Below are 12,769 nucleotides of genomic sequence, written 5' to 3'. Positions count from 1 at the left end.
AAAGAAGGGAAAGGTCTTGCAATTTCTTTTAGTCTTTATTATTTTTAAAGGGAAAATCATCTTTATATTATTTGGTAGGGCTCGTTTGGATAGACTTATAAAAAATGAACTTATATCCAAGCTTTGTTTTAAAGGATTTTCTTTACTAAGAGAAGTTATTTTTAATCTGATACAATTTTTAGGAATTACTCATATTAAGTTATTAACAGCCACTTATTGAAAACCACTTAATCTTCCACTTATTTCAGAAGCTTAACTCTACTTTTTCTTCCCAAATTAAGTATTTATTTTAGTTATTTTTTCAATAGTGAATCCAAACAGGTTCATAGTTTGGCCTACAAAGTTTGTTGTGAGACTATGATTATTCTTGTATACTATGTTCACATTGATCCATCATATCAGCTTTTGCTTCTCTCTGACGCACATGCGTGCACACACACACTCACTAAGAATGTAAAAACATTTGAAAAAAATTCGCAAAAAGAGCACACTTCTTGTGTTCTTATCTTTGTTACTTTTGAACAAGAACTTCGTTTACAGTGGAAGCATCTTTCAAAATCACTAGATAGACACATAGATTTGTGTAAATTAAAAAAATTTCTCTAATGAAGTAGACTATTAGTTTTTCTGTCGGTTTTTATGATGCAAATTCTGATAAAAAGCCACTTTTGTTATGTCTTTTAACAATATGAATTGATAGAAAATGAGAGAAAAAGAGGAATATCAAAAGGAGGTTAGGGTTCAATTCAAATAGCAATCTTAAGAATACAAAGTTTTCTCTAAGAATATATAGTAAGACATAAATAGACTAAGCTACCATTAGCCCAATTATAACAAAAGGCCCAATACATATTATCTAACAATGTCAAGTGTTAATAATATTTTGGATTTTGGGTAATACCATTATTTTCCTTTTGTTCAGGAGTCTATGTCATGATGTCTGGCTTGGATCTGGAAAGGCTTGTTTTAGCAGCTGGTCCACTCGGCATTATGCAGGCATGTCTCGATGTTGTCCTTCCTTATGTTCGACAAAGAGAGCAGTTTGGTCGTCCTATTGGGGAGTTTCAGTTTATACAGGTTCATAAATCGGCAATATAATTTATTTTCTCCATGTATTGTATGTGAATCATAGCTCACTGTCAATTTATCTTTTGGTTACAGGGGAAAGTTGCTGATATGTATACTTCTTTACAATCCTCAAGGTAGAAGGCTCTAACGTCACGGTGGTGCTATTTTGTCCTGCTAAATAAGTTTTGCATGTCGGTTGATAACATTCTTTATTTCAGGTCTTATGTGTATTCTGTAGCTCGGGATTGTGACAGCGGAAAAGTTGACCCAAAGGTGCCTCCACATATCTGTATCTTGCTAATATGATGTTATCAAGTTATTATTTTGTCTTTTCATGAAAATGTAAGCATGATTATTGGGCTCTTTAAATGGATAATTTTTATTAATGAAACTCATTCTATATAACTAGACGACAAAAGGATAAGAATAATAGTATTAGATATAGAGTTGGAGTAGCACAAATTGCAGAAAAGGTAGTTGAATCTTGAATTAGGTGGTTTGATCATATGTGGAGAAGACTTGTTGATTCTGTACTAAGGAGAGTAGATAAGATAGAGGGTAGTCTAATCCCTAGAGGCAGACAAAGACAAAAAAAAACAATAGGAGGAACTATAAAAAAGACATAGAGGTCAATGGTTTGGATAGAAATATGATTTATCATAGAGGATTATGGTGCCGTTTGAACCATGTAGTCAACTCCACTTAGTGAGATAGGGCCTGGTTGTTGTGTCTGTAATGAAACTCATTCCATATTTCTTATGCATTATGTCATACGTGAATGGATTAACCTTTATTCTTTGTTTTTGTGTTTTCCCTTTTTATCTTGTTTATTTTGTTTTGGGTTCAATTTGCATGGTGTACTAACACAAGTAAAATTTGAAGTGGCATCTGTGAATTACAATATTATAATGTATAAAATTATCATTCTTGAAATGCCAATGTTTCTGCAATGTCTCATAAACTTGAGCTAATATCATGTTGGCTCATTGTAATTCTAGTGGCTCAGTTTTCATCCTGGTCTTCAATGCAACAACTCTACTATTTTTCTGTTTGCATCAAACTATTCATTGTAAAACATACTGTCTTAATACTAATTTCAGGATTGTGCTGGAGTTATACTTTGTGCAGCTGAAAGAGCTACTCAAGTCGCTTTGCAGGTAAATAAGTTCCTTGCATCTGTTATTGTTGCTACTTTTGTTCGCCTATTCACATTTTCCACCAAACTCGCAGGCGATACAATGTTTAGGTGGGAATGGCTATGTGAACGAGTATCCAACTGGTCGTCTCCTTAGAGATGCTAAACTATACGAGATTGGCGCAGGAACAAGTGAGATCAGAAGAATGATTATTGGACGCGAGCTCTTCAAGGAGCAATGACATTCTAGTCCTTTGGTTGGAATTGAGCCACTTGGAAATTTCTTTGTAAAAGTAATGTTCATTTATCAAATAAGAATTGCTGTCATCACCAGCATTGATCCAAAATGCAAGGAATAAAAGCTGCCATGTCATATTTGAATGAGCTTTTTTGCTGTGAAAAATCTTTCAAGCAATCCATTACTCTTGGAAAATGATGTTGAAAAAAAAAATGTTAAGGTCTGACATCCAATATTTGGTGCCAAAAGTAATGTAATAGATTTCTCCACTATAGATACTTATATTATTCAAAGAAACCTTTTTGAATACTAGAAAATAAAATTTAGGCATTTTTAGAGGTTGTTTCTTTTCAAAACTTCTTTTAGTAAAAATGAATGCTATCACCAACTTTTTAGTAATTCAACTAACATGAACATGATCATTATTTTTTATTGAACATTTGATGATTTAAAAGGACATTTTTTAATAGAAAAAAATGAATAAAACTTGAAGAAAAAAAAAAGAATCTATCTGGTCCTTAATATAAAAAGAAATTATAAAAATTACAAAGACTACTGAACTCATTTGATGTTTAAAATTTTAAATTTCTTTTAAACCTTAAAATTACAAATACCACTTAATTTTTTCTCATCTCAAGTCTTCTCAAAAGTCCTTAAATTTTGTCTCGATTGACTAATCTGAAGGTGTATTTTACATATCTAGATATCATTAACCACCCTTAATATAATGACATGAAATATGGGAACAGAGTAGCTCAAGAGGTAATGTCTTATATTACATTATGTCAAGACTAGCCCTTATTTCCCTAGTTTAGTTCACTTAATTGCCAATCTTTCTACCACCGATCATGCAATTTTTTCTGAGCTAACAAGCTCAAATGGTTGTAATCAAACATGCAGCACTAAACTATACACAGAGTCATAGATAAATAAATTTGTACAGAAGCAAGGCCAACACAAAACTCAAAACAACCTTGAAACTTTAGACTCTAACTACTGTTGGAGAATAATCTGTCTGACTCACTGAGGAAGACTTAGAAGGTTCCATAATCACTGGTGCCTGTTCCAAAGAGCTATGAGTATCATCATTGGTCATCCCAAATGTCATTTTCTCCACTTCGCCTTTGGTATATATATGAATCTTGGACACAACATCACAAAACTCACTGCATCCAAAGCAAAAGCACTAGAAAACTTAAATAGAATAAAACAAGTCACGACCGTTTTCATAAACTATCGTGGAGAGCTTATTTCAATAACGAAAAATAAAATAAAGTCATTGTTTTTATATAAACTATACATGTTTTCATAAGCTATCCTGAATAGTTTATTGAAATAAGCTGAAACCAACTTATGGACATGTCATATAAGCTATTTTCATATATTTTTTCCAAACAGTTTCACAAGTGCTTATGCTCATAGATAAGTTCAAATAACAATTCAAACAGGCCCTAAAAAATTCAAAAGCAGCATCCATGAGAAAGAAGAATACTTACTGCCATGGATCATCCCCTACAACCATTATGTCATTCTCACTGTCAGTGTAGAGAATCCTCCATCCCTTATCATGGTCTCTAAGAAGGCCTTCCATGCCAAATAGTTTCTCAAGTTCACTCAGAAGATCGACGTAGCAGTTCAACCTCGAGAGATCAACAGCTCTTCCAACTAAGCTGCCTTGCTTGTGAACCTTCATTTATTGTATGTTATATAGGTGTGTAAAACATCAAACATTTAAAAAAGAAGCATCATATCATAATATCTTTTTGTTGTTATCATCCCTCACCTTTGTGCAACTTCTTTTTGCAGTGTTCTGTAAATTTTGTGAACTAGTTTCCGCAGACAAAGGAAACCCGAATAGTTTGCAGGAATTTACCTTTCCCTTGACATTGTTATCATTTGGAACCTTAATGTTTGTAGCTCCTAATGAAACAGATGCAGAAATGTTGTCCTGCAGTTTATCTTCATTTGGAAGATTTAATTCAGATCTTCCAACTTCATTTCTAATGTTCCCTGCTAATATCGATGGCGTGCTAAATGAGACGTTATCGCTCTGGAAATTCATGTGCTTTGAGGTAAACATGTTAGCTTGACCATTTTTGTAAATATCTCCATAAGGAAAATATGCAGATTGGAAGTTTGGTTTGGTTGCTTGACGGAGGTTGAAATTTGTGCAACTTACATTAGGATTATTTCCCCATGCACCAATATTTGAATCGACTTTTTGTGTAAGTGATTTCAATTTACATATTTCTTGACCTTGCAAGACCCTTGGAAAACTGTTGGTTTCCATAAAGCCTGCTGCATAACTGAAAGGGTGAGCATTCATATGCTCAGAAGAGGTAACGGCTTTTCCTACTCCTGTTAATGCAAGATTTTGATGACTTGAAGAGCTCAACTCAAAACCTGGCTTGTTGGTTAATTTGTCACATCCATAGTATAGTGACATAAAACCTGCATTTTCTTGACCTTGCAAGACCTTTGATGATCTTATAGACTCCTCAAAGCCCATCATTCCACTGCCTCCGGCTGCTACCCCCACCGACAAAGAAGCCAAAAATGAAATAGAGATAGAGCATGGTTAGGTTAGGGCCTAGGTAGAAATTTTGGGGTCTTAGACAAAATAAATCATCAATTTTCATTTTTTTTTTGACAGAATAAATTTTCATATTATTCCTAATAGTTTTTTAGCTGAAAAATCATTCGTCGGATTTTTATAATAAAGTAATTCTATCATTTCACTTTCAATAGATAATATTGCGAATCCATTTAATGTATCTAATAAGATTGTTTATATCAGATACGATCCAAACAGGTTCTCTGAGTGGAAATTATACTTATATTGGTAGATTAGACACATAGTAATAAATATTAAATAATTAATAATATCCATATTAGTTAAGAAAATTAACTCAAATATACCATAAAAATGGGAGAAATATTTAAGGCTTATAGCAATTGCCTTCATTGTCTTATGCTATCCATGGCTCTGGTACATCAAGTTAAGCAGGACTAAGGATTTCATTTCATCATTAGGAATCATACCAGTGATGAGGTGACTGGGTGAGGCAACCTGCAGACCGGTCCGCGGTTTCTTCAGCCTTGGAGAAGACTGAATGCTTAGGGGAGGCAGAGAAGAAGAAGGATCGATCTCCCATGGAGATACTCTGTCTTGATGATTAGTCTCAATATCCTCATCCCATCTAACCTGTTTTGGATATCACAGTAAGCTTACATTAATGAAGCCATCATCAAATGGTCATTAATTTAATCATCCTCAGTTTGATGTTGAGAATATTTTAAATTCTAATATAAGTCTTTAAATTCTTTATCCTCAAATATTTCTGAAGCACCGGAAGCTACAATATTTAAAGATAAAGGGGAAAGGGATATATAAACTTAGATTCAAATGCCTCAATAATAAAAAGAATCAAGTCTATAAGTCATATACTTCAATGGCAAAGTTGGTAAACATAAAAACTACAGAAAATTTGAGTACTAAGTCTTAAGTATAAATATGGACTCAAAATGTACTGCATAGTTTATAAAGCAAAATTTCAAATGTACCATCAAGCACCTCCATTTTGATTTAGGCCATCTATAGGGATCCAAGTCACTTATTCCAATCAACATACCACTATTACACCTACAAGATAGGAAGATAATATCATATCAAGAAACTTTTTTGAAGGAAGACATCGGCGTAAAGATTTATAATTATATTGTACATTACCTTCTCTCCGGCGATTCATCCATTTCAAATCTTATTTTGAATCTAGTCCCTATGGATACTGGACTCTTGATGCTTTTAACATACTTTTGGTAGGGAACAACGAATTCTGCGTGACTCGCTCTGTATCATGGGAAAACCAATGATTTTATTGATTTATATTGTCACAACAAAATCAAAATTTAAGGATAAATTATTGCAGTGTGAAATTCATTCATCTTGAAAAGCAAAAAAATAAGTGATCAGTTTGTACTAGTACCTTGGACTATAAAAAACATGAAACATGCTTTTGGTGGATATAGCATTTGCTACAGAAGAAAGGAAATTGGGATAACAGTTCTGTTTACCAACAATTGATTCAGGAAGACCATTTCTAGGTCTAACAGCTCTTCTGATTCCCAATCTCAGCTCTCCATTTTCACCCCTACAAAGACATTAATAATTGTTGTCACTTGAAAATAGTGTAGATTATGTAATTATGTGTAATAATTGTATTTGGTTTATTAATTAGGTCTATTAGGTTTAGAATAGTCTATATAAACATATTAGCGTGTGTACTATTCACAACTTTGAAATATATCAGAAATATTTTTTACAATAATCAAGAATGATTTAAAAGATACTAGAGTTATACAAAAAGACTATTCTTTCTTTAACTGTATAGTTGGACTCATAAGTTTGATTCCATTGGCATTCAAAGATTATTTTAACTCATTTTTCATGCTTTTGAAGTTTGACAATACAAATAATCTTGATTCTCATGCACAAGAAGCCATGGATTTTTTAGATATGTTCTTTCCTAGTTTGGTACTTGACATCCACCAAGAAATAAGCTCCTTAATATTAGTAACACACCAAAAAAAAAAATAGACAAAAATTATAGGACAGTCTAGTGCACGAGGCTTCCATCAGGTAAGGTCTGGAGAAGGTAGATCTACGCAATCTTGTTCCTGCAAGCGGAGAGGCTGTTTCTAGGATATAAAATGACAAAAGTATAAGATTCAATTTTACTTTTTTGGCAATGGATAATTATTTTCTACTAAATTTTTGGGAGAACATTGTTTGACATTATCAGCTAGAATATTAAAAATACTATTAAAAGTGATAGAGATTCAATACATTCCGAGAAATTTCTCCATGCATAAACACACATAGATAGAATAGATATATACCTTAGAAAGAGAACTGCATCACCAGAAACAAGATTCTTTTGGTTCACAAAAATGCTCCATCCAGTAGTGAGTAGATGCCGCCTAGGCTGACCTGACAAATTACCACATTATTTTGTGTACCAATTAATCAACTTATGAAACCACACCTTTTTCCTTTTCTAATTACATTACCTCTATAAATATGGCGAAATTTCCATTCCACACCATGCAGGTCTTTGGCAACAAGCTCTTGAGAGGGCCTCTGCAGCTTATAATCCTGTAGTAAGAAGTAAAAGGAGCAATTCACATAAGCACTTGTGAATTTTTTGAAAACAGCTTATGATATGTTCATAAGCTATTTTCAGCATTCTTTCACAAGTTATCCAGGATAGTTTATTAAAACACCTTATAACTTATAAGAAAACAGTTTGGCTTTATGTTATCTTTTGTTATAAAGATAGCTTATTTATATGGTAAACGCTTAATTAAACTGTTTATCCAAACATGGCCTAAGACTAATCAAACTTCAAACAGATTATTGTTGAAAGATTTCATACCAAAGGAGGAAAACAGTCTTCAGCAGCTCGACGAGGCACAGAGAACCCTCCATGAGTGCTGGTATCGGAGACAGTCAGTGTCTTGCAGAACATGTGAGGGGTTGATTTTGTTGGTAATCCTTCATTTCCCTCTTCATCTGCTTCTAATTCTTCAACTTCTTTTGCCTCCATATGCATCCCTGCCAACTGAAAAGTGAACACAATTCATGTATTATAATTAGTATTATGCTGGTGGCAAGGATCAAACTCTCTCCCTTCATCACTCACTTTGCTTCTTAATTCTCCCACCACAACATTTTGGGCGAAAAACGAAAAGAAGATGATAAATGTTGATTGATTCATTCTTTTAATAATAGTAAATAAACCATCAATTTGGTCTCTAAAACTCTCTCTTCTATTTAGTTTTTTAATCCATCAAGTTAGTCCCTGAATTATAATTTTCTCTCCTATTTTTAAAGCAACTTAGAAACTAACATGATGAACTAATAATAGTTTATGGTCTACTTATGATACTTCTATAGTTCAAAGACCAGATAGGAGAGAGAACTGTAGTTTAGTGACTAAATTATTAAAGGTTACCTCAAATATACCTGTTTAATTGGAAACACACACCCAAACATAAAGAACTTAACTAAAAACAAACCTCAGCCTGAGGAAGCAAAGTAACTTGTGTATAAACCTCATCATTCTCCTTATTAGCCTGTTAGAGAAAATAAGAATTTAAGCAAAACCAAAAGAGTAATATAGAGCTAACATAAAGGGGTTTAAGAAATGCTAATTCAGGGAAAAAACTAGTTGTTAATCCAAAGAGTACTAGAATTGAGTACTTACAAGTAGTTGGATATTGACAACCCTGCAAAAGATCTGTGGCTGAAGATCAAAAGTTGGTATCTCCAATGATGTGAAAGGAGAGAAAGAAGCAACTTGTTCTAAGTGACCTTGTGGAAAATAAACCACAACATTTCCTTTCTTAGGAAGTGATGTAAGAGGACCAGCACAAGCATGCCAGAGCTCAAGATAAGAAGAAGACACAACAATTGGTGAAGTTGAACTAGTAGAAGATGAACAAGTTGAAGGGGACAAACTACAAACACAACAACAACAACTAACTTTTTCACATTCCTTAATGCACAATGCATTCTTGTTTTCAACCTCAGTCATCATCACTTCATGGTTCAGATCAATTTCCATCAACACCTATTCTGTTTTGTTTCTTGAAAAAGCTTAAATGGAATTAAGAACAAGCAACAACAACAAAAAAAACACCCCAAATGAAAAAAATCACAACTTTATTTAAAGACAGCAAAGAGGGTGTCACCAAGTGGATTTAAAAAAGTAAAACTCATAAAAATGAGGTCATTTTATTTAATCATGAAAGGGAATTGATGTTTGGATGAAGAGAACAACAAAGTGATGTTAAAAGGAATTAGAGGATACTCCAAACAAGGCTTAAAGATGAGAAAGGGAAGGAAAGAGAGTAGAAAGAAAAGAAAGAGAGAAAGAAGAGTATCAAATAATAACAAGAAATTCAAAGTATGATTCCATTCTCATTTGAAGGTAATAAGAAGAGGGAACAGAAGAAACAGAAGACAGAGACAAATGCATAGGAAGCACAGAAACAAAAGGAAAGAAAAGAAAAGGCAATGTGGTAGTGGCTTTTGGACTTAAACTGTTAGAGTCTTAAGAGATAGAGTGAGAAAATAGTGTTCTGTGTGTTGAGTGGAGGGGACAGGCTAAGACAGTACACAACCAACTCTTCCCCACACTCACTCTCCTTTCTTTTTGTTTTTGTTTTTAATAATTATAGTATCTATAGCAACTATTTACTTCTGTTTAGTAATAAATAATCTGTCTAAAAATTTATTAAACTCATTCTTTTTTTACTTAACATACTTGAATCTCTTATTAATTATATCAGTATTTTATTTTTGGTTGATAATTTATTTCACCATTGTGGTTGTAGGTGAGTGATTAAGGCCCTGCCTCAAACTACATAAGTTAATGAATAGATAAATAACATAGAGACAAGTTTGTAACAAGTTTGTAAGTGGTAGATAGTCTTCATCTTATATATTGATTTTGTCGAATTGTGTTAAGCTCAATTTAAATTTTAATATGATATCAGAAGATCCATTAAATCACATGTTTTAGGTCATCGTTATCAGATCACGTTTAAATATTTAATATTAAACATGAGAGATATGTGCGATGACAATTTCAAATAAAATACAATTTGTAGACTTAACCAACATTGTTGGTTAGTGAATTTTAAAACATGAATAATAAAAATCCGAATTATATATATATATATATATACAAGAACTGTTTGATTAAAATGGAATGGTATAAATTTTGAATATTTTATTATATTTTCTAATTATATATATCTCATTCATATTGCTAATCAAATCATACCTAATTTTGTTTGTTTGATGTCATTTGTTTTGGTTGCACCTCTCACACACTACAATGCTTATGGTGCATAAACTGTGCAGAAATAAGTTAGTAATGGTTTTTTCTGTTGATTTGATATATAATTTGGAGGTGTGTCATCCGACAAACATAGCAATATATACAGTTGTTGCTCATTTAATATGTCACACAACTGGAAGCTTTTGGCAGCAACTGTTGTGTTGGCCTTTTATTTTAATTTTCCTTTTTATATTAATTAAAGTTTTAAACATTTTATAATTATTTCTTGTTTTTAAAACTTTTTCTAATTTTTAAAAAAAATGATGTTTTATTTTATTGTATCTTAACTCTCCAAATTTTAGGAAAATAAATCTTAATAATCTGAAATTTAATGCGATAACTAAATAAATACCGACAAAAAATTATTTCAATGAAAATTCAAATTTAATTTTTCACAAATATTTAATATTACATAAGAGATATATCTTTTTATTTTTTTACCAAACAAAGAATTTAGATTGAATTGAAGGATTCCTGACACATCTCAAACATTGATGACTTATCACTGTTCCCTTATCACATTAATTTCGAGTGTTATTTGTTTTTGTTTTTCATACACAAGTTCTTCTCAAGCTGCTGGCAAGTTCAACATCATCTGTTAATTGAGTTTGGACTTTCATGTATATCTCAGACTTAGGATGTATAGTTGTTTTTCTTAATAAAATATAATAATATTCATTCATTTAAATTAATATATTAATTGAGATCAATACAAATTTATTAAAAAGGAAAATAATGAATATATGAATAAGTTTACTACATTCATGTTAATATATAGCATAAAACAGAAAAATGATCACAATTTAAAAATTAAAAAAATTAATCGGAATACATATGCATCTGAATTTATAACACTAACGATGCTAAAGTCACTGGTTAAATCTTTAAGTACTGGATCAAAGTTAATCTTTCAATTTAAAATGATTAAACACCGTAGTAAAAAAGGAAAACCAAACACATTGCACCAAGACGACAAATAAAACACAATTGCACTAAGGCGGCGAAATAACAGAAAAAAAAACAAAAGAAATATAGATTTGTGTACAAATAAGTTATTTGGATTAAAGGATAAATCAAAACGATGTAAAAAGGTGATTTTGAACTAAAAAATGATCTTAAATCACTTCTTTTAAAATGAAGAAGAAATAGAGTCGGAGAGAAAAAGATTCCGTAGCTATTTTGAGTGGAGATGAAATATATTTTTAATTTTGATAAAATTAAGATATTTTAAATTCAACTCTTAAAAACTTCTTTTTTTCCTACTTCACATAGTACTTCATACATAATATCGTCCAAAACCAATTTCATCCATAACTCTCATCCTTCAATTCAAGACAACATCCACCCATTTCTCTTTTCCAACACCTTTAATTCATGTGTCTTGCGTCTAGATTAGACATTTTCTATAAACGACATTGTATGTATACCTATTTGTGTTTCACTAATCAATTGTCAACATCGGTTCGATCAAAGTCGTTGACACCATTAGTGACTTCAAGAGCTATTGATTATTTCAAAAGGAGTGACAATATTATTTAATTGTATTTTGTTTTTAAATATGTGTGTTCTTTTCTCTCAGATATTCGGTACAAATTTTACTAAAAGAACTGTAATTCATAAATTCCTATGTTTAACAAGACAAGTCCCTCTGATGCCACTCTTCTCGTTAAATCAATTAAGTACCTTTGAAAGAAAGACAATATTCAATAAATTAATTAGGTTGAAATATGTCTTAAATCATAGTTCAATTGACAAATGTCGATATTATTAAGTTTGATGTTTTGTCATGAATTTGAACTCTAGATTCGCAGTTGTGTGATTAATTATAAGGGAATTTATCATATTTTCTATGACAAAAAAAAAGTGAAAAGATAATAAATAAGAGATATTCATCTTAAACTAATAGGGTTAACACATATGGTTATATCTTATGCACACACTAGTTGTAAAAATTGTTAACATTTTATATTATAAAGAGAGAGAAGAAATATACATAAATCACCGAATTATAGCCTAATGAATATAATTTTAAGCTCTCTTGATTTCTCTTTTATGTATCATATTACTATGAAAAATCACTATGGTTAACGCATAGACTTGTGGAAAAAAATCAACTTAATTATGTGAAGGACAAAACTTAAGTGCTAATCACAAATTATAGCATGCTATGTGAATTAATTTTTATTTATTTAAATTTATAATATTTCTATTTATATTATTGGATATATTTTCCATATTTGAATGGTGATTGAAAAATAGTATAAAATTAATTAATACATAAAGAGTAGTACCTAAATTATGTCCTTACGAAAAATATTAGTATAATACCTTCTCATACACTCTTTTTAACACCCACTAAAGGATTGAGTGAAATTTTATGTAAATCTAATCCCTTGCGATCCATTAAATAGATAATTGGAT

At 31.4% G+C, this 12,769-nt stretch overlaps 2 protein-coding genes across 3 annotated transcripts in view; one reads left to right on the top strand and one right to left on the bottom strand.

Annotated features, from left to right (window-relative positions):
* Positions 1-2,779, top strand: part of LOC101505044 (isovaleryl-CoA dehydrogenase, mitochondrial) — a 6,715-nt gene extending 3,936 nt beyond the window's left edge. Inside the window, exons 11-16 of the mRNA XM_073369720.1 lie at positions 4-13; positions 923-1,077; positions 1,162-1,202; positions 1,287-1,341; positions 2,169-2,225; positions 2,299-2,779. Of these exons, the coding sequence (XP_073225821.1) occupies positions 4-13; positions 923-1,077; positions 1,162-1,202; positions 1,287-1,341; positions 2,169-2,225; positions 2,299-2,445 (465 nt within the window). The 3' untranslated portion in view covers positions 2,446-2,779. The remainder of the gene's footprint in view (positions 1-3; positions 14-922; positions 1,078-1,161; positions 1,203-1,286; positions 1,342-2,168; positions 2,226-2,298) is intronic.
* A 366-nt stretch (positions 2,780-3,145) lies between these two features.
* On the bottom strand, positions 3,146-9,602 carry ARF17 (auxin response factor 17). 2 transcript variants are annotated; one of them, XM_004505910.4, is made up of 12 exons: positions 8,708-9,602; positions 8,520-8,576; positions 7,877-8,062; positions 7,512-7,596; positions 7,341-7,431; positions 6,428-6,592; positions 6,172-6,291; positions 6,006-6,084; positions 5,484-5,646; positions 4,225-4,970; positions 3,938-4,128; positions 3,146-3,607 (listed from the first exon to the last, which is right to left on the bottom strand). In XM_004505910.4, exons 1-12 carry the CDS (start codon positions 9,065-9,067, stop codon positions 3,424-3,426), a joined length of 2,427 nt encoding a protein of 808 aa, XP_004505967.1. In that variant the 5' UTR covers positions 9,068-9,602; the 3' UTR covers positions 3,146-3,423. The 2 variants fall into 2 exon arrangements, with proteins under 2 accessions (XP_004505967.1, XP_012572776.1); XM_012717322.3 differs by having other exon boundaries at positions 4,225-4,967; positions 8,708-9,600.
* Positions 9,603-12,769: the final 3,167 nt, after the last annotated feature.

The sequence above is a fragment of the Cicer arietinum genome, chromosome 6, assembly GCF_000331145.2.
Source record: "Cicer arietinum cultivar CDC Frontier isolate Library 1 chromosome 6, Cicar.CDCFrontier_v2.0, whole genome shotgun sequence".
NCBI lineage: Eukaryota > Viridiplantae > Streptophyta > Magnoliopsida > Fabales > Fabaceae > Cicer > Cicer arietinum.
This window is presented reverse-complemented; position numbering and strand designations above follow the sequence as displayed.

Coding starts and splice junctions, on each gene's coding strand:
- ARF17 (XM_004505910.4), bottom strand. CDS start 9,067: ATGGAAATTGATCTGAACCATGAAGTGATGATGACTGAGGTTGAAAAC. Junction 6,085..6,171: donor GATGAATCGCCGGAGAGAAG/GTAATGTACAAT, acceptor CCTATCTTGTAG/GTGTAATAGTGGTATGTTGA. Junction 3,608..3,937: donor GTAGGGGATGATCCATGGCA/GTAAGTATTCTT, acceptor CTTTGGATGCAG/TGAGTTTTGTGATGTTGTGT.